Here is a 22,147-nt window from a genome sequence, read left to right on the forward strand (position 1 = left end):
ACAAAAGGAATTACAATTACCAGAACATGGTGTCAAAAAGGTGTGTCTGTGCACCACATAAATGGATGAAAGCAGAATCAGATGAGTAATCCAGTTGTATTGGCAAGGTATTGGGGTATAATACTAGTCAATCCAATTGCCAGTGCTCTGTGTCATTGTGCACACACGTGTGTGCTTGGGTAATTCCGATAGTGTTTGGACAAATTCTACACGTGGTTGCACGCGTTTGCACGTAATAGTTGTGGTGCTGACATGTCTGACAGCTGTGCATATTTCACAGGGTGGAGAACCCTGCATTGCGGTGCTCGTACACAGCAGCCATGCTCTTTATGTGAGAGCAGCTCAGGGTCAGACTAGAAGAAGAAAATCAAAGTTGCATCACCAAGCCCATCACTCTGTGTTGTGTCTCTGGGTAGCGCAGCGCTAACGTATTCACATCTCTCTGCCTTACCTCGTTAATATATTCCCGGGTTTTTCGGCTATGTTTACTAAAGCAGCAGAACGGGAATTTCACTTAGAAGTTGTGGTTAAACGGCTTCATTTGAAACAAAAAAGCAAGCATAATACATGGTATTTAATAATGATGCGAGCGCATACACCAAAAACAGTGCAAGCGTGTTATTTCAGTCATCATTACTTTCCTCTCTTTGTCTCTTCAAGCTGAAAACACCAATTTTAATCAGTCCTTAATAGAACACAATCATTCCCTGGGCTATCTTGCTTTTAGCCCACTGAGATTCGCAAGGGAGCGAGGAATGAAATCTTCTCTTCCAATCTAACAAGAGTGGTTGTTTCATTACAAATAAGTAAATCGCTGCTGAATGACATTTGCCGCTTCACATGAAAGAAGTTTAGAAAAATGTTCCTGTTGATTTAAGTTGCTAAAGAATGAGGGGATTTTTTTTTTAAAAAATATATAAAACTGTTCAATTTGAACTAAATTGGTTTCCTCTTGTCTCTCTTCAGCGCTCGCCCCAACACATCCCAGCCTTCGTTCGGAGGTCTTCAAGCCATGTGTGGAAGACAAGGACCTAGCCTTTTGTCTGAACGAGGGAGAGTGTTCGATCATTGAAACCGTGGCTGGGGTTCACAGACACTGCAGGTGAGTGTGAAGGCTGCACCGTGTTTCTGTCTCGGCACTGAAACGCTCTTTGTCCCCCCAAATCCATCACCAATTCAATCACTAGTCTCAACTCGTTTTCACTCAGTCCAGCTAAATTAGTTCTGGAAGTGATGAAACCCATGAAACGGGAAGATCAATGTGCAAATGCGCAATAAATTAAGATCTGTTATCACCTGAACCACTACAAGAGGGATCGGATATACTTTAGCTGAACCAGATGCTAATTCTCTGAAAAAAAGTTGCAGATTCAACCATGGAGCAGTGAACGTGACGAAATCTCTGTCTTCACTTTGCTCTGACAAAAGTAGTAATAATGATAGCAATCTTATAAAATCCCTTTCTCCTTCCGTATTAAGCTTGGAAACATTTTTTTGTCTGACACGGCCCTTCAGTCTGCACCACATTTTAATGGTAAGTGTTAAGAAGGAGCTCTTGTTATATCCTTCTTTGATCTCACTTGAAAGAAATTGATTTTTTCCTTGATTTTTCTTTTTTGCCTTTCGTTTGTGACATGATCATCTTTGCTGTATTCCTTTTGTTTTACTCTGCCTGGCACTCACACTGTGGTTTCCCAAGAGAATAAATAAAGGTAACAAGCAAGTACACCCTTGACACATCATGTAACCAGGCAGGAATAAGTAAACTGGTGTCAATTAACTCAATTAAACTTATTGAGGAAATCAATGCAGCCCCAGGGTAGTTTTAATGCCTTTGACATTACAAATTATTCGCCTGCATCAGAAAGCATCTACTGTGTGTCTCTCTCATGCAGTTTGATTAATTTGCTTCATATTTGTGATAGATAAAAAGTATCACTTGTTTATACAGTACTGTGCAGAAGTCTTGAGCCACCTCTTTGTTTCTATTTCCACAGGCGAAGCAGGTTATTGATCTATCTACACACACACACACGCAAAACAGAGTTTCTACAGGTCTAACAGACTTGAATGACCACCTTTCTTCTCCAACAAAGCTCTCTTGGGCAAGCTTTCTTGTAATTTCTTTAAGTAGGCTTCAGGAACTATTCTTCTTGAAGGACATTCCACTCCTCTTGTAAGAAGAAGCCATCGACAGTGAAAGCTTTCCATTGCATGGTGGATCAAAATCTGGCGGTGCTTTTCTGCATTCATAACTCCAATTTGAAAAAATGCTCAAAGCTATTGACTAAAATGCAACTCCAGGTGGCTGCACCACCCTCACTCCTGACATCCTCCATACTTGTTGACCACAGTTTGGATTTAGCAGTCTGTAAGACCTGCTGTGTCTGATTTTCAGTCCAGTTCTTTTGTAATGTACCATGCCTTGTGACTTTCAAGACACTGCTTACTTGCTTTTAGGGCTGCCATTTCTTTTGTCCCGAAGTTTCCTAAATCTTTTAAAGGACTCACTCCAAATAGTGTTGAGATATGCCACGTTTTTAGCTAACAGCTGTCTGGGAGTCACCTTATTGAAGCAAAAGAAAAAAAAGTATGCCTACCAAAGTGTGTTATCTTTGCCATTTTGAAATTGGGACAAATTATGTGTTTTTGTGGCAGGCTCCTAGTAACAAAGTGCCAAAAGTTACAATTTAAAATGGGTTCTTTGTTGTCTATTATATACAAAATGCTGGTTCATCCTTGGAGTTAAGTACCTTTTCTCTGCCTGAATGATTAACAGTTTAGTTTAAGTGATTTAACAAATGAACAAAAAAACCTGAAAATGGTCACAAACTCTGAAAGATCTTTAGAAAGCCTGGAGAATTATTGCTCTAGTCCACTTTAAACTATTACAAGAAAGTCTGGCTCCCTGGAAGCTAAATTTAAAGAATTGACTGGTGTTCTCAAAACAGAACATACAATGTTTTACGAGGGGAAAAAAAACATAAACCGGCTATAAAAAGTCAATGTGGGTGGTTAATCAAGTCTGATTTAAACATCAGTTCTGGCTTTAAATGACCCATTACTGGATATTGGTTACTAAGCATAATTAATTTTTTTGTAACGATGCCGTCCTTTGTTCTGTGCTTTAAATATCTGCAAAGCCCAAACTTACTTGTTCAGTTCAGCTGTGCCAAAGGAGAGCCTCTGGCAATCAATATCTACCTAGAGGGAAAAAAGTTGTAACAAGGTTTCCATGGGACCCAGAGAAATCTTGTTAAGGCACAGGTGAACCTGCAGAAGCCCTCCATCACTCTCCCCACAGCTTCTGTGTGGATATCCTGTCACATTCTTCTTACCCGCGGCGCCTCAACACCCATCTGACCTGCAAATCTGGTGAAGGCTGTGTTGAGCTGGAACGGGCAGCTGTCGATCCCCGTTTCATAGTCAGAACTTGATAACATTTTGTTAAGACGTTAAACAGCTACAGAATTTGACGAATTTGCAAATTTCTGTATCTGCATCAGGTTTTAGCCAAATATTTTCAATGTATTGTAAAATATAACATATGAAATATGAAATAAAACAAGCATAACGTTCATAGGAAATGACTAGAAAGTGTTTAAATGTAAAATTATTCTTATTTCAGAATATACTGGCAGTTTAGTTGATAGTGTAATTATAAGTTGTGTAAAACTTAAAAAAAAAAGTATACAGCTGATGCTGGGAATTATTAAATGATGCAAGCTCAATGCAGTGCGTGTTTCATGTCATATTATTGTGACGGCTACAACAATTTTGAGCATGTCACCTGTGTGACAGCATCAAGACACCCTGAAGACTTGTTGCAACTACACTCTGGGCTATAATTAGCGACAGCTGAATGATGAATATAGGACTCAGGAATGACTGGAGGGCCTGACCTAGAGACACTGTCTGGTAATTTCTCTTGAGCGGAGTGCCTGTTGTGTGAAAGAATGATTACAGGTTTGTGAGTACTTTTATTGAAAGGTTGTTGTTTTTTTCCAGAGAGAAGTCCAAGCAGTAAGTCAGAAAAAAATATGATCATTTCACTCAAATAAATAAATAAATAAATAAATCACTGCCAAGTGGATTGTGTTTTAATGATATTGCTACTGGGAGGGGAGTCCAAGTGGGCTTCTGATCTAAGACAGAAATTACATCAAAGCTTGCAGGAAGTCATTTGGAATAAATGAAAACTCCCATTCTTCGTTAAAGCTGCATAAGGTGATTTCTGAGCTCTTGGGGAGGGGGGGTCACAACAAGTTCAAAGCAGCGCGGTGACATAAAGACAAAATTTGCAAGTTGTAGTTGAAATCATATGTTTTAAAATGCATTTTAAAAAAAGTGAATTCAAGTTTTTAACTTATAATGATACAGAAAGTTACATGCAATACAGCAAATGTGTGTTTAAATATTCACAGCAAGAACATCCCATTGTTTCTGACAAATGTTAATCCAAAATTTACAAATACTTTCTTTCCTGTTTGATGCACAGATTCCTCAACCGTGTGACTGCATTTATGGCTTGTTAAGTTATTTGTTTACGTTTGATCTTCTACTCGGTCATTTCATGCTGAAGTTGTATTGTACAATAAGCTTGTGTGAGCTTGTTTGCTGAAAATGGTGGCCCGCAGTTTTATTTTTTGAGGATTAAACCATAACAACCAGGTGAAAGCAAAAAAAACCCCCCACAAACAAACAAACAAACAAACAAAGACACATAAAAATGCTGCTATTCCATCATCTTCTTCTTATAGTCTATACTGAGTTATCTTCTTGCCTTCTTCCTGTCACAGATATTGTTCACGAAAGTAAATTCGCACATTGCACAAAACAAGAAAAAGTGATAAATAAAATATGAGGCTGGCGTTTCACAGTCAGGTTTAAGGTGCTGGAGATGCTGCTGCTGATCGATCAGCCCTTCAAGGAAGGTCAGATCAGTGTCCTGATCTGAGAACTGTGACCTCTCCCACTAAAAATACAGAAAAAGGACAGGTTTAAAGATCGCTGCCTTGTTTGATGTCATGCTTCCTTCCAGACCTCCAGGGCTTCAGAGCCAGTTGGATATTTTCCAACATGTGACAGCTAAAGATGTCAGAATTGTCTCTAAACATTTGAATTATTGTAGGGAAACACCATTTTGAACTTAGGAATCAATTTAATTTGTTATGAAACATTTCCTCTGCTCTCCTCCTCATAGCCCCTTCTCCCACCACTCTCTGCCGGATGTTCATGTTTGCCAATGCTAATAAGGCTCCCAAAATAAACATGCAAATGCGAGTTTAAGACCTACTTCCACATCAGTGCCATGCCTTTTGTACAATAAATGTACAAGAATTCAAAAGTCTTGTGAGGCTTAACACATGACAGCCTAGTCACATTCAGAATTATCACAAAAGAGATAACAAAAAAAAAAACCTTACAAAAGGTTTTCTTCTTTTATTTGTAGAAGATGGCAAAAGAATTTCTCACAGATCAAACCAGAACATGTTTGGCATTTACTGTGACATGCCTAATATGTTGTAGACCCACTACTGGAAAAGCTGTCTGGCACCGGGTTCTTGGCAGCTGATGCTTTGGATCCTGTGGACTGTAGGTTGGGACCTCCATGAATGTGGCTGCAGGGCATCTCTTGAATGCTTAATTATGTTGAGATTTGGAAATTTTGAAAGCTGGATCAAATCTTTGAACTCTTTATTGCTTTGAACTCATTTTCCCAGGTCAGTTTTTGGGGCTGGGCTGGTGCATTGTCCTGCTATGGCAGTGGCATTATGATGGGGATGTGGAGGTGGAAAACTGACATCCACATGAGTTCCAGGGCGCAGAATTTCCGTGCAGAACAATTCATTGAGTATGATCAATGTTACTCACTTCAGCTGTCAGCGATTTTAATGTTGCTGATAGATCAGCGGCCCTTTTTTCCTAAGGGGACCAAAAATTTTACTTGGTTTAGTGGCACAGGCAAATGACCAAAATACTGAAGTGGGTATCTTTTCTTCTGGATGGGATGAAGCTTTAATAAAAACATTTATCTCAAACTCCAACAATGGTAAATGGTATGTGCTATGCTGCAGTCACATTAGGGAAAACAGCAGCTGGAAAACAATAGCATGAAAAAGTTAATGCATTCATGTACAATGAACTTGTAAACTTTGTCCTTTGAAATTAAGAAACTGAAATTCTGCAGTTCCTGCAAATTAACCACAAATGAGGTAGGCACTTTTCACGTTGCTTTCATATAGGCATATAACCAGACTACAATCAGTTGGCAACCAGCTGAATCAAGTCCCCAACTCCAAAGAAATGTGTCACAGACAAGTTGCACAATCTAACTCAGATTGATTCTAATGTGTTCAGTATGTGTTTAAACTGGACTGCAGTTATTTGTGAACTTTGCCAGTGATTGTTCACTGTGGCGTCGAGAGGTCAGACGCACTGCAACTTAGAATAAGTTGATAAAAAAACTGCCTCAAAGCCGCACAAAACAAATTGGAGGTTGAATGAAGTTCAGCTGCGGAGGTGACACGCTAACAGTAAACCTGTATCTACTGTATTGTTCAAATCATGATATTAAATCACATATTACCTTCGATCCTTTTTCCCCCTCACAGCACTAAAGAATCCTCCACTTCTTTCAAGCACATCTCAGTACAATCCTTCACGTTTTGGTTTCTATCACTGCCACAGCTGGTCTGTCACATTATTATCACACCAAAAACACATTCCTTTTGTGTTCTTTTGCAGCTTTTTTCTATTTGCTGGTGTTTTTTTTAGTTGCATTACAATTGACCTCTCAGGGTCATCATACAGATTGTCTCCCACTGGGTGATTTGGACACTTGACTTGACTTTCAATTGCAAGGTTGCCCAGAAGTTGATGGGTGTTGCTATACAACTTCTTGGTAACCAGTTGGTTATCACAACCACTTGTAATTGGTTGCTGAATGCAAAAGAAATTTCATGTAATCACCAGACAGCCACTATTTTTCCCGGTCTTAAAGAGCTTCCCATTCTCCTTGCAAAATGTAATTTTTTCCAATAGTGTGACTAACAAATAGGTCTGAAATGAAAAAGATTTATTCAGTGTTTGTTTGTTTCATAGATACTTGTTTCATACATTTAGCATTTAACATGAATTGCCACATGAAAACAATAACAAGCTTCTTTTTTTTTTACCATGAGATGTCAAGCTCACTAAGTGCACAAAGGTAGAAAGCATATATATTCTGTAACAAAAAAAAAAGAACTTCATGTGAAAAAGGAGGAGGAATATATTATCAAGAGGTGTAGCAGAGATGGCTGTCATATGCAATCATGTCATCTTTTTCTTAGTGCTATATTCAGCACCACAGCAGTTGAGCAGTTAGTGGTGTAGGTCTTAGAATAAAACTGCACCTTAAGTACTGTTCTAGAATAGAGGATGACCATGGTAATGATAGTACATAATCCAGTGATCCTTGCAGTGGAACAATTCAGTGTTACATAGGCCCTACTGCAGACTTTTGGGATACTTAGGCTATGCCAGTACAGGATGGACTTGCCAGAGCCTGACAGTTACTTCAACAAACCACACTCCATGAATAATGGTGCATGCTAACTGTTCTGGGTTAAGTAACACTCACACCACAGAGTCACAAGCGTATATAGTTATAACTGAAAACTTGGAAGCACTTTCTCTCTCTTCTCCTTGCTCAGAGAGAGTTTGTTTGGTTGGAGGGCATTGCGGAATATATTAGTTGCAATGAAAATCCAATGCAGTTTTTTGGCCACCACCTGCAGCACTGTGTCATAGTTTGGTAACACACAGCAATACGGACAATATTCAGGATGCTGTGCATGCTTTGGGCATGAAATACAGCAAGCATGAATTCCAGGCTGCTGTATGTGGACTTGTGTGCAGTACATCAGCTTTTTCAGACCAGTATTCTTTCTGCTGTGTTCTTGTCCCATGCGTTGAAACCAATTTCTTTTCTGGATAGAAGGTTTTGCTTGCAGATTTCAGTAGCAGCAATAGTCAATGTTCACTGAAAGAAAAAAATTGCTTCCTTTCAAAAGAATGATTCCTAACTTGTATGGGTATTGTTTCAACAGCACATTACACAGAGGCTGGCTTGTGTTGCAAAGATGATGCAAAGCTACTGCAAGTTAGCTTTATAGTTGAAACAGAATGAAGAGTAACATGAGAGTAAATATATAAATGGTTTGCATTGTTGTTATTGTTCCAGTTACATATGGGGTGCAACAATACTCGTATCGGTATTGAACCGTTCGATACAGTGCTTTCGGTTCGGTACGCATATGTATCGAACAATACAACATTTTTTATTTATTTTAACTTTTCTTCTGACGATGCTGTCTGTGTTGAGCCCTCAGTGGATCTGCGTTCGACTACTCCGCCTAGGCTGCACTGTCAAGTGCAGATCCACTGAGCGCAACGCAAGCTAGCGAGACAGAAGCTAAGCTCGTTGCAACATGGCAACTGCCTCAACGCTACCCGAAATTGAACCTCCCCCACGCTCATTCAGATCTGGTGTTTGGAACTATCTTGGTTTTCATGTGAAGCATGACCCTGATGGTAAGCGCGTCATGGTCAAAAGTAAAACAGTATGTTGGATGTGCCACGCAATGCTGTTGGTAGGAACTAGTGCGTTAGCGCAGTTAGCTTGTTAACGTGTTGACGCCGTCCAGCCCCACGCACGGGGCGATCCGCGGTAACTTGTTAACGGAGATTTGATGCGTTATGGCGTTAATGTCATTTTAACGAGATTAACGCTGACAGCACTAGTGGGAACACAACAAATATGACTGCACATTTACGCCGACATCATCCTAGTGCAAAGACAAGTGGAAGCAGACAAAAACAACAAGCACGCATGCTACAAACTTTACCCGAGTCATTTAGACAGCCGTTAGCACATGATTCTCCTTATGGGGACCTGATATGTTTAATATGCTGCTGAGAATATAGCCCAGAAGAAGCGTATAGTATAGCTTTTATTTCGGAAAGAGCCATTTCTCTGTAATAAACTCTCTTTTCCAAAGATGAGTGATTTCTCGATCAGATAGATTTTTAAATTTTTTTTATTTTGTTGTTTCAGCAACATTAAATTTAAAAACTGTACTTTTGAATTAAAATATATATTTATAATTTTAACAAATGACAAGTTAAAAAGGCATGAACATTTTTTTGTATCGAAAAAAATATCGAACCGTGACACCAAAGTATCAAAACAAACAGTGTATCGCTGCACCCCTAATATATATATATATATATATATATATTCTAATAGGTCGTTTAAACAATGGCTGTTTACCAGTGTAATTTCTCCACTTAATTTAATATTGTAAAATTATTGCTATTGAGTATATAGTGGATTTAAATTGGTAACATCTCCAGACAGAGTCTAAGACATTAATGTGATGGAAAGGCTTAAATGCATACATTTCAGCAGTTCGGATTTGTCATCTATTCTATGTTTACTTAAAGTCAAGGAAATTCAGTTTGGATGTCAGACACTGAAAAGGCAAAAGGCTGTTAATTGCTGCTTTTAATAATGATGATCAAAAGGGAAAAAAAAATCAGACTGCAGCCCACGTCTGTATGTTTTACCACGCCTTTCAGTATTAGTACGTATTTAATGGTGTCGCTTTTATTCTCCTCAGCTTGGACAATGAAGTCCCTATCCCCTGTGCATGTGTGTGTCTCTGTGTGTGTGAGTGTGTGTCTTTGTGCTTGAGCGTGCGCTTTAAAAGCCTGGCAAGGAAAGGTAGCTCGTGTCTACTATTACCATGGTAACTTCTTGCCTCATTAGTGTGAAGCCAGAAGCTGAAAAAAAATAATTGTTGACTCACTTATAGTGAGACTGCAATGGCAGCTAAATTCAAATGCTCTATTGTTTGCATTCTACTTTCTGCACTGATTCTGACTGATCAGACATTAAAATAATTGCCCCCTAATGGTATGAATGACTGCAGTCGTAAATAATTCATGAAATATTTGCACATTTGATTGCTTCATCCAAAGCTGTGCTGGCATAAGGCATTAGATCATATTTAAAAGAACATTGATTTGTTTTATGTCTGTTCCTTCAAACCCCATCTGTGCAGACAAAGAACTATTTGTAGCTTTTAAAGCTAGAATTTCAAAAAAGATGTATTTGGTGTGTTTGTGTGTGTTCATGCTGAATGTTCATCTATACTGATATAACAAAGAACAACATGTCTCACAAATGAAATGCATTTCTTTGTTCCTGATGAGTAAGAAAGCTGTTTCTACTGGTAGTTTCTCTGTAGGGCTAAGCTTAAGGATAGGCTGAGACTGTCTGCTGTCTCCATGAGCCTGTTTGTTTTTTTTTCTTCCAGGACCCGGGAGACGTTGACAGCAGTATTAGCAGAATCTGATATGACAAAATGAATCATATAAATGAAGACCACAGTCTCTTAACTTTCCCTTCCTGTTTTTCCTCTTCTCATCTTCCTTTTTCTATGGGGAGCCAGTTCGACGATTAAATTGTCACTGCACCGTCAGACCTTGACAGGCTGCACTAATCCACGATGCTGCCATTCCTTTGCTGATCCACCCTGCTAGGGAGGACGTACTCCAGGCTTAAAGCCAATGGGCCATGTCCCCCCCCCCCCCTCCCCTTACACCTACCACCACCAACCGCCCCTAGCAGCTGTATGAAAGCAACCACACATGGGAGCAGACTTACCTGTTGGCAACAGTTCCTGACAGGGCCATCACTTGGCCTCGGATCTCAGCTCAATTGGCACATCAGGTTTCTGATTCAAACAGGCCGTCCCTTCTGAGTTTCAGAGTCAAACCGTCAGGTAGAAAAACTGTAATTCAGTTCTGTGTTTATCAGTACGCTCCCGGGCCACCCAACTCTGAAATGAGCTACGGACCACATTTATTGTGATCACAAAGCCTGTAAAAATATTTTAGAAATAGCACACTGATCGATCTTCTCTAAAAGGTCACATCAAACTAAACTCGCAATCACATCAAGGATCATTGCTGTTAAGAGATGTTTTCAGCATCAAAGAAGGCACATCAGTTCAGGAGATGTTGAAATTTGCCTCCTATAGTCAGACTGTTAACATACTGTAATGAGGAAGGACATACAGCTGTATTGACCCAAACTATGGCACATGCTATAAAACATTGAAAATGCAGGGTTTCTTGCCATGCCAACATAATCTTTTTGCACTCCACATTTCTCTTCCTTTGTGCGCTCCCCAAAAGTATAACCAAGCTGGGATCCAGGCTCCAATACAGATACAAAAGTACCAAGTAGTCACAATCTCAAAATAGGAATAACCTTGGAAGTCATGCAGCGCTGCCCAAGAACATAACCTTGAAACAGAGAATGGCGAGATTCCTACCAGGTATGTTTTGTAATTTTTTATGAGCAGTGTTGTGAACCTGTAGACTTGATTCTCATGCCAGCTAGCTTGATTCCTGGGTAAACTGACGAAGGGCAGTAAAACTAGTGTAGACCAGCATTGCCTGACTACAAAACTTTATTTAGTGTCATTTCTCTGCACATGTTCAATTGTGAGGAATTGGATTATAAAGCACACAGAACACGAGTACTGAACAGCAATGCTTGGCAACACCAATAAATTCTCATCTATTAACTAAAAGTATATTTAGACTTCCCATGTGTTATATCTCCTCCATATCTGACCAGGAAGAAATACAGTTTCTGTTTCTCATTATCTCATAATAAGGGATATTTTTTCCAAAACATTTGGCTTTGACTCCAAGTCAGACATTAGTCATTCTACATATATCCTATTACTAATAGATGACTAATTTTTCCACCCTTGCATTCGTCTTGCTTCTTTCAGCATTATATTTTAAATTATGCAGGCCCATCACAAACGCTGCAGATAAAAGACTCACATGTCCATGTTCAGCTAACAAAGACTTGTTTTTTTCCCATATAAAAGACTAATGAGCATGGGACAGACATGTTGTTAAGATAATTCACCAAGGCTGAAGTCACAGCTTTCACAAAATGTTAATCTACATTTGCTGTTTTAATATTCAGCTCAGTTTAAAGATTAATTAATTTTCTTTTTAGAATTTTACATTTGCAAGCAGTATATGTTTTTTTGTTTAATATAGTATTTGAGGACTGATTTTTCAACAGAAGCAATAAAAATATGATGCTATGTGAATTTCATTAACTCTGCATATATATCCTTGGTGTTTGTTTTTGTGGGTTTGCACTTAATAGGTAAATATTTTCATCATCAGTAAGTCAGAAATGTATATTTTTCAGCAGCGATGATTTGATTTCTGAGGGTTATTTAAATTCAGAAAACTGCTGTTCAGTAAGAAAGAATGGCACAAACCAAGATAAGATGAAGAAGACAAATAAAAGTGTTTACTTTCTTGCAAGAAGGCTTACAAATGAGTAGCTGAGAGATATGTCTGTTTGCTGACAAAACATGTGATATGCCACAATTTTCTGATATTGAGTGGAAAAATATATATACTTCATTGTTTTACTTTAACATTAAGCTGAATGTCTCATAATTCTTTGACACATAGGTTTACTTGAATTACTGTAATAATTTCATTGATTATGTATCTGCACTTTTCTGGTAAATTAACATAAATATGGTTTCTCATATGTGTGAGAAACGTACCTTACGAGGTCTGCAATTTAAAATGCAAAGCAGTTATTAACCATCAACTGCTGAAAGCATTTAACTTAAGCAAATGGTAACAACACGTGTCTCCAAGGTGGCAGAGAAGAAGAATCCAAAGCAACAAGGCTTCTAATGTGTGAATCATCAGGTGTGAGGAGTCTTCTATGTAATAGCTACAGTTTACCATATATAGTAAATGAACATCTACAAGAGCTGCCGGCAGTGTGTGTTTAAGTGAAGTGTTTTGCTTACGCAGTCCAGTATCAGTGACCCGCCACCTGCACTGCTTAATGTTAAATTTCATCACATAGTAATCAAGCAATTTTTTATTACAGTGTTTATGTGCTTTCAATTACGCAGCTGGCTATTAGTTTGGTAGCACAGCAGAGTAGAATAACGAGTTTGGAAGTTGTTGGGCATTTGTTTGAAAAGAAACCTTTGTGGAATTACTTTTTTTGGCTAAAATGGTTCTTCTCTTGGAACTTTTGAGGCGAGAACAAATTTCATTTTGACTTTAAGACGTCTTACCCGCGGACAATGCATAAATGCACGCCGTCCCTCAAAATAATAAAAAAGCTAATATATTAGAAATATTTCTTTCAACTCACATCACTATAGCCCTTTGTTATTGGCAAACATGCATCTCCAAAAAAGGAACGTCCACAATCACATTCGCAAAAGCTAAATTAACAACAACCAACGCATACATCAACACAGCATCTCTCTCCACTCTCCCTTTCCCACATCAAATGTACCCTAAGACCTTTGATAAAGAAGCAATTACAGAGCATTTGATTGTAACCGCTGCAAAGAGACTGTATCGGATTTGAAGGCAGCAGTAGAGCTCTAGTTAGTTGCCTGCAGCTCTTTACTTGCAATTTCGACGTGAGCTCAGCTGGTGAAGGATAACAGCTGCTTCTCATTACTGATGTTTAGACTAAATGATTTTCAGCAGTGGACACAGCGTAGACTCGGTTTGGCTGCATCATCATGCTTGAGCACAGAAGATCGTTTGACAGCAGACTTTGATATCTCTGTAGCCATCGCATGCACATGGGGTCTTCTTGAAGGATTCATAAGAGCTGCCTGGGCTTCTGTGTATAATACTCTGTAATTAGGATATCAGGAAAAGCAATGGAAAGGGACATGTGGTATAACAACTACATGTAGATCTATAATATCTTAATCTGGGAATAGTGGGAGTATGCATGTAGCTCCCTTCCATCACATGGGTATCAGATGATAGTTTGGGATTCAGGTGCATGCCAAACCTTGAAATACATTCATCAACTGTGCTAAGAATTGCCACCTCTACCCCAGCAGAGGGAGCTCCACTTATTTCATAATTATAGTTAGAAGAGACCTATTCTACTTTGTTTTTGGGGGGTGTCCTTATGTTGACTTAGTAATATTTTCAAGTGCATATCCATAAAGTGTTGTATTTTTTTCCATTATATAAGGGCAAGGGGCCATCAAATAACATTAAGTTAAACAGCATAAAAATAACAAGCTTTTCTTTTCCCTCTATTATATTGATAAACACCGCCTGCATTTTTCCTACAGTCTCCCTTGTGAGTCCCTTTTTTCCCTCCCTGTCACAAGTAAAGTACAGTCCTATTTGTAGCATCTTTATGGACTTTAACTGAGCTGCAACTTGCACATTTTATCCTCAGAAGGATGTCAAATAGGATAAGTACATCGGTCTGTTGGGAAACATAAGGCAGAGGACTGAGCAAACTGAGGAGAGAAAAAAAACAAAGATGAGAAAAATGGTATAAAAAAAAAAAAAAAGAAAGAAAAAGAAACCCGACGAGGTATTTTATCATCAAATGATCTGACAATGTTTCTTTATTTTTCCTGATATATGCACGCTACATTTCCACGAGAGGATTCGCTTTGGTAGTGCACCACGAGAACCGTCCATGTTTATTGATAGAACACTCCTGAATTGAATTTGAATTTAATTAAGGAAAGTCGCACACGCAACGAGATGGAGAGAAAGAGAGAGAAAGAAATCCCATTGTTCCACCTTAACCTGTCTCAGCCTGAGATCAATTATCAAGCAACGGACTAGTTTAATACATGTTCTCCGCAAAACAACAAGCAAACTGGGGATGGAAATTATTCGTCGATACAAGATTGATGTTGACTAACAAAGCTAACGTGGAGGAGAGGAAATAGCAGTTAAATAGTGACAAGACATGCGGGTTACTGTGTTCATATTTCTTTAATGTGTAGGGTTTTTTTTAATCGTTTAAGAAAAAAACCCAAATGTTGGCAGAAATCTAAGAAAAAACGTGTGGTATAACCTAATTTAACCAGTTACATGAAAAAACAAGCTCTTGATTAGATTCTCTTACAGCAGATTTACATATTTCACACATTTATAATAAATGACTTTACCTAAATTACTATATAATAACTATTGGAATTTAAACAAGTTAGAGAAGGAAGCACAACTTATTTTAATGTGAACACTGTACTGCAACAACTTTTAAAGACGGGACTGAATGTAATACTGGTTGATATACGGGTAACAATTTTGAAATTGATTATGTGCAATTACCAATGTAAGTTAAAGATTTAATCTTACAACACCCAAGACTGCCGATTTCCTCACATCTGAAGAAGCCATAGTGAATTTTAATTAAACATATCAGTCTAAGCAATCGCAGCTCTTGTTAATGATTACTAGGGAGCCCATCACTGTATTTCATGTGTGTCATTACAAAGTACTCAACAGAAGAAGAGGTCTGTAGTAAGTTTATCAGCATGTCATCTAAAGTGTTGTGTTTTTATGCTTCACTGTAATATTCATACTTTAAAGGGACTTGTTTACAAAGTCACTTACTCTAAAGTTAGGGTTGCTATATCTTCGATGTCCAGTTCACAATGATGGCAGTGGCGCTTATGCAACTTAGATTTTTTAGGCCTCCTTTTTACATCTGACAATGGTTGATTTTACCAGCTGTCACTAACAGATTTTATCAAGTGGAGGTCATTAAGGTGCCATTAGCTTTGTGCATTAGTTGAAAACACCGTTGCTATCTCACTCATTTTATTACAGGGGGTCCAAATATGCACTTAATGCATACGCACAATATTATGCGTAAAGACAGAGATTAACGCTATGTCCACGTGAATGACATTCACTGTTACATAAGATTTTTCTGTAACAATGCAGCACAGTTTGCAAAGTGTGCTACCTTGTGTGGTAACATTTGATTTGAACGGTCAGTTATTCGTTTTAGCAGCTTGTGAGCACCAGAAACATTTAATATTGTTGACCGCAGTACATTTATATTGTGGTTAAAATGAAAGCACAACAGGCAGTAAAACAAGCTAAAGAGGGGTTTGAAAACAAGCTCGTAATAACAGCAACCTGCTGACTGTTAAGGCTGACATTTTGGGTGACATTGCATCAATAACTGGGATCAGATAATTTACTTGTATGCTTGTTGAGAGTGGGGGAATTCTGAGCTTGTCTTCATTGTTATAAAGAAGCTCAGAATTAATTCCAGGTCGCTTACCTGTTACAAACGATCTCTGATGAATGGAGATAGCAGTTAATGGGCCGTGTTCTGCTTGACCTCAGTACATAGTTGTCAGCGAACTGAGGGATTGCCTTGGCCTCTCTGGGACTGCCCTGCACTGGTAATCTGTCAGCATGTTTTTGTTTTTTGTTGGGGATTCTGTTACTTGAGCTTAACTTAGCATGTACTGTGCGCCGGATGCTTACTTTCATTCAATCAGTTACGCTAAAGTGCCTTTCATAGAGTGCCTACTGAATTTCTATGAAAGACCTCAATACAATGTAGTATATGAATATTAGTTCATTATAGTTTAAGGAGAATTCCCTCATTTGTTTGTTTTTGTAAAAGCCACATAAAGACCATAAGACCTTTTTTTTTTTTTGTCCTTGCTGAGAAGTTATGTTCAGCTGAAGCAGCTGTCTGAACTTGTGACAAGAAATGGGGTAATGTAGTCAAATGCATCTTTCAAACAGTTCAGTGGATGGAAACATTTTTTCAGGAGAGCGTGACAGTGATTACATGTCTTGAAATGCCTTTGTTGGTATTTTTTCAACATCTAAAAAACCCAAAGCTTCAACTCCATCAAGTGTGCCAGTCTGGTGCTTGTCACTGCAGTTTCTGTTAATCTCAGTGTAACTCAGTTCATGAAAGTTCCTGCCATATTATAATTAGATGTTGTCATTTTGTCAAAAAAAAAAAAAAAAAATCTTGTATAATATGATATTTTTTTTAAAAGGCAGATAACAAGTTGGATTTTTATGCGTCTCAGCTAAATCATATTCATACTTGTTTCTCAGTGCAATAATGGATTTAATGAGTTTCCCAGTAGTATGGTAAAAAGAAATCTATATACTCTATTTACATGTGCATGTACGTGTGAGTGTGTTTTAAATTGAAAGTGATTAAAGAAAGCAGGAGGTAACTGTACCTGAAATACTTAATCAGAGTCGCATAATGATGATGGTTACAAAGTAATAACAATTAGGCCATCTTGAGTAGTTGATTGTAAAGTAAGTACTGCATTACAGTCCCTCTCTGTTTCGCATGCGCAGACACACACGTACAGTCGACTTAGTTAATTTGCATTGTAGATCATGATAGAGAAAAGGAAGTTTTGCTGGAAAGCATGAGCTAAAAACCACACACTCAGATACTAAACTGAAACAGCTGTCTGCAATCGAAAGAAAATAGATCAGAAATCTCACCCGACTGAATACCAAGTTTGTAATGAAATTTGATAACAGAAAAATGGAAAATAACTGATTACAATTCACTTTGAAATTACTAGGTGAATTTTAAACCATAGTTCATCCTGCTAGTCAAGGCCATGTGGATACTTCTTTAAGACACTACAGCTTTCCTGGTCACGCCCCATGGCTTACCTATAAAGCACCTGTGCTGAGTTAGATACAGGGCGTGTCGATCTAAAATGTGTTGACTTGTGATTGAAAGGTTGTTGTACGTCTCTGAGTATTTAGTCCAACTTACAGATTCCATCCTCAGATGGTTGAATAGATGTGACATCTTTTCAAAAGTGCAGAGGTCCACCCTTTTCACATCCAGGGTGTATTAGTGCACTGTCATCTACACATTCCTTTATTCACTGTCCTAAAGCAAGTTCTCTATTGAGTCCATGCTAAAGAAATGACAATGATCTGGTGAAGAAAACACTTCAAGCCTACAGGTGCTAGAGCTGAACTGTCCACAAGTCTCGGGCACAGGTCTCCTGGCTTGCCTACTGGTACCACTGGGCAGTGTTCACCACCTGGTGTTCAGTTTACCAGACATGCCCCAGAAGGCTACAATGCAGGCCATCCTATAGTTTTTGCAGTCCCAGCTGGAAGCCAAATGAGGCTACTCTGTGCCCTGTTCGGATCAGAGTACATCAGGTGCTCTGACACTATTAGGAAGACCGACTAACTTTTCATCTGCTTCAATCCTGGTGTTTTGAGGAGAACAGGCGTTTGCATTCCTGAGTGTTCCCATTCTGTCTGGAGTCTGGGCTCATTCAACCCAAGGTTTAGCCACCTCGTGGGAATTAGGGGAGGGATCTTCCCTCTTGGCCATTTGTACAGTTTCAACGAGATTTTGTGAGTCCGATTTCCTGACTTAATGTGGCAGCCAGCCTCTTCTTTGCAAGTGCTGGGTGTGTCTCGGCAGTAGACAACCCAGCATTATTTCCTCGGTCAGTTTAGCATCTTGCAAGTGGGTCGCTCAGCTTGGCCATCACAAGAGCCAAGGGCAGTGACCTGGAAATATGTACGTTAAATAATTCATTTGTTTACTTTGTAATGGACTGGGATATCAGGCTGCAATATCTCAGTTCAAAGTACCTTTAATAGTTATCTCATAACAATGGAATATGGAACTCAGAGAACCAAGGCTACATTGTAACAGTACCATTTAGCCATTTACGCTTCTAGGAGGCAATCATTTCAGCTGCCTATTGGTTATATTAACTTAAACACTGGGTTGCTTTGAAATTCAAATGTTTATTTATCTTTTGATTCTGATGCGGCTCAGGCTCTAAGCTGAAATACGCTGAAGACAAACACCAGCATATTATTGATTTCAATATCCTAGAAACTGTCATAAGTGTGAACAGAAGGCTAAACTTTCTAATTGATGTCCCAAGCTACTTAATCGCTACTTGTGCGAGAGAGCAGAGACCTGGGAAAGAGTACGACAGAGAGGGAGACGAAGAGAGAGAGAGAGGAAGATTAGAGTGTCTTGACAAGGAAAGCCTTTCAAGTTTGTAGGTTTGAAGTGCTAATCACATGCAAATGTGTGCAAATGAGTGTGCACCCACCCTCTAAAACTCTCGCTGAATACTTGAAGCTGAGCAAAATTCTGGGCTGGTGTTTGTCTATAAATAGTGAGAGTTTGGGCAAGTTTGAGTGTTTTTTAACACAGTAGTTGTCCAAATCACCGGAAACCAAACAAGACTGTACAGGACTCTACGAGAACATGTGTAGCATAAAGAATCATCAAAATGTTTGTGTGATCAATATTTATTTCATATTTAACAGTGAAATATCAAGTGCTTTAAAAAATGCTTTTATGAATGTAATTAATAGCAGCCCAGCTAACAGAATCAAAGTCTTAATTAATGCTGAGTTATGATGATAATCTGTGAGTACGAAACCCAAAATGTTTACTTAAGTTTCAGCTTGATAGGCCCGAACGTAATTACACAAAACATAGGCTTTATAATTCAGCAAAACTTTGAAGAGGGAACAGTTTTCCACCATGTGGCAAGACAAATAAAGGGATGAATGAACAGATCAATGATCCAATTACCTTAGCTGACACATAAATCGATAGACAGTGTGGTGAAAGATGGCAAAATAATCCATTTTGCGGCACTTAACTACTTTAATAAAACTTTGCTTGTAAAACAAAATAATTAACAACTGTGTGGCAAAATGAGTGATAAGATGAATAATGGTTCCACACAAAAAGGGAGATGGGGGGGGGGGGGGGGGGGCGTATGAGCACAGAGAGAGCACATAATTTCATGGTAGACTGAGAAAAACAGATGCTTTTTAAATACTGGAGCCACATGAGGAAAATTTTAAAATCCATTCACAAAATTAATTAAATCTCAGAATCCACTGATTTTTACATTTTTTTTTAACATCTTCAATCTCAAATCTCTTGCTCGCTAATAAGTAGCCGTCATACACATTTATATACTGAAGATGATCCTCCTGACTCCTGAAATGTCACTGATGCAATAAAGTCAAGCTCCCTAATCTCACATACATTATGCATTAATATGTCATAACTTAATATGCAGCGATAAGGGAAAAACCAGCAGACTTTGCAGTGGCAGGTGAGATGCACCGATTCTCTTTAAAAGCCTCTTTCAGATCCTGGTAACTAGCAGTCATATTATCAGTATAGCCCAGAACAGTCCATGTCAGTTCGAGTGAATAAGCTTTTATTATACCAGATAATCTGCACTAACCATCACTCCCAACCAAACCCCTAAAAGGGATTTCACATTTGACTGCTGGGGTGGATAAATCTCGTAGAAAGTGGCACAATGAAGCTTCAGTTAGTGCCCAGCTGTAGTTAGCAATTAAGTGGCGGTGTAACATCACTGATATGGCTGAAATGTCAGTAGAGACAAAAGCAGCCTTTGCAGTGTCGAGTGTCAATTGGCAGCGACAAGAAGGGGGAGATGGAAGTCATAGCCTAGTTATGAATACAGTCAGCTGCCTCGGAGCTTAGCTGGCTCCATTCTCACAAGCAAGACAACAAAATCAATTTGACATTTCTTTCTTCTGTTCAATACTTACACACTTACAGTATATACTACTGAGTTTCTACTTACACCAATTTGTTGTTTCTTTTAGTCGTTTTTCTACATCGGTTTATGTAGATGATTTGCAAATTGTCCAGAACTTTACGGTTGCTGTTCCCAGACGTGCTTTAAGAAATATTTCACATTTTTCAGTTAAAAATAAATAAATAAATAAATAAATAGTATTCTGAGAGGTCCTTTTTGTCATTTTTGTTCCTTAATTGAAAAAGTAGCAAGTTTAAGCTGCTGTTACAAAAAAAATGCTCATCAGCAACAGTGAAGTCTGAAAAATGACAGACCAATTTCTAATCTTGAGCCCACTTATTTTCTCAGTATCTATCACCTTGCCGAATCTGCCTCAGAGTGCAGTCTACAGGACCACTGAGACAGCTATAATGAAACTAACAAATGACTTTCTATTTTGACCAGGGATCTGCATTAGTCTTTGTTTTCTTTGACTCAAGTGTAGCTTGTAGGGGGGTTTTTTTGCCCTCGGTCATACTAACCTTCAGCTGGCTTTGCCAAAACCCAAATAACAAAGAACTTTTATACAAATTTTGATTATTTTCCACAGTCACGAAAGTTTAGCTTTATCCTGTTATGCTAGTTCTCTTTCCTTTCGGTCATTTACACTACATAGATGTGCTCTTGTCACTGTAATTGTGGTATGCAACATCAAAGGTGGCAATACACTTCTTTCAATAACAGTGACTTTTTGCCAGCTGCATCTAAGCATTATACAAAAGCCTGGTTATAATTTAAGATATTTGTATTAGTTATCCTGTCATTTTCTTCAGAAGCCGAATCCTCTGGAATTGCTGCGGCGGCCTCTTGAACACTAAACCCACACACATAAATCAGCCATGCACAAATATGCAGCCTTAATATCCAGAAAATACATGCGTAGTGTAGTTACTCGTCGTTTCTCTTCGCCAAATTTTTGCAAATCCACATGTTGATTGTGTTCTTGCAGGATTACCCATCTCTGCAGGAACAATTTGGGAACAAAAGAACCAAAAAAAACAGCCCACCCTTGTCCCCCCAAACCTCCCACAAGTATTAGGGAAGCAGACACTGTCTCAGTATTTAAGTCCAGTCTCCGTTTATTCAGTACATCGCACAACCTACTTTAACTCCCACCTTGTCAGGCAGTCTCTTTTATCTACTGCCATGCAGTGTATCTGTCAGTCGCCTCTACAGAATCTCACAGTATTGCGCACACACACACACACACACACACACGACTCTCATGGATATATGCACGGACATTTTTCCTTTTTTTCTCTTTTTAAACATTTATAACGTCTTCATTTTTACACACATGCATTTTAATGTGTTATAAAAAGGCAACACTTTTTTCAAAAGAGTTTTTACTAGTGCGTTCTCTGAAATCGAATTAACCGCATGTAATTTAATATTTGAAACCTTTCTTCAAAATACGTGCGAGCGAACCAAAGTGATGAAAATGCGACAGACGCCAGTGTCTTAAAATGCAGAGATGACACGGAGATAAAAAGCAAGTTACTAATAACTCGGAGGAAACAAAATCACACATGGCTTCAAAAAGCATCGCGTTTGTTAGATGCAAGAAAAGGCACACTGTGCGATTGTGACCATGTGATTGTTCAAATGAACAATAT

At 38.6% G+C, this 22,147-nt stretch overlaps 1 protein-coding gene across 1 annotated transcript in view; it reads left to right on the plus strand.

Moving 5' to 3' along the window:
- Positions 1-22,147, plus strand: part of nrg3b (neuregulin 3b) — a 216,640-nt gene that overhangs the window by 99,898 nt on the left and 94,595 nt on the right. Inside the window, exon 2 of the mRNA XM_085170975.1 lies at positions 967-1,102. Coding sequence (XP_085027101.1) covers positions 967-1,102 — 136 coding nt within the window. The remainder of the gene's footprint in view (positions 1-966; positions 1,103-22,147) is intronic.

This window comes from Neolamprologus multifasciatus, chromosome 8, assembly GCF_963576455.1.
Source record: "Neolamprologus multifasciatus chromosome 8, fNeoMul1.2, whole genome shotgun sequence".
Classification (NCBI taxonomy): Eukaryota; Metazoa; Chordata; class Actinopteri; order Cichliformes; family Cichlidae; genus Neolamprologus; species Neolamprologus multifasciatus.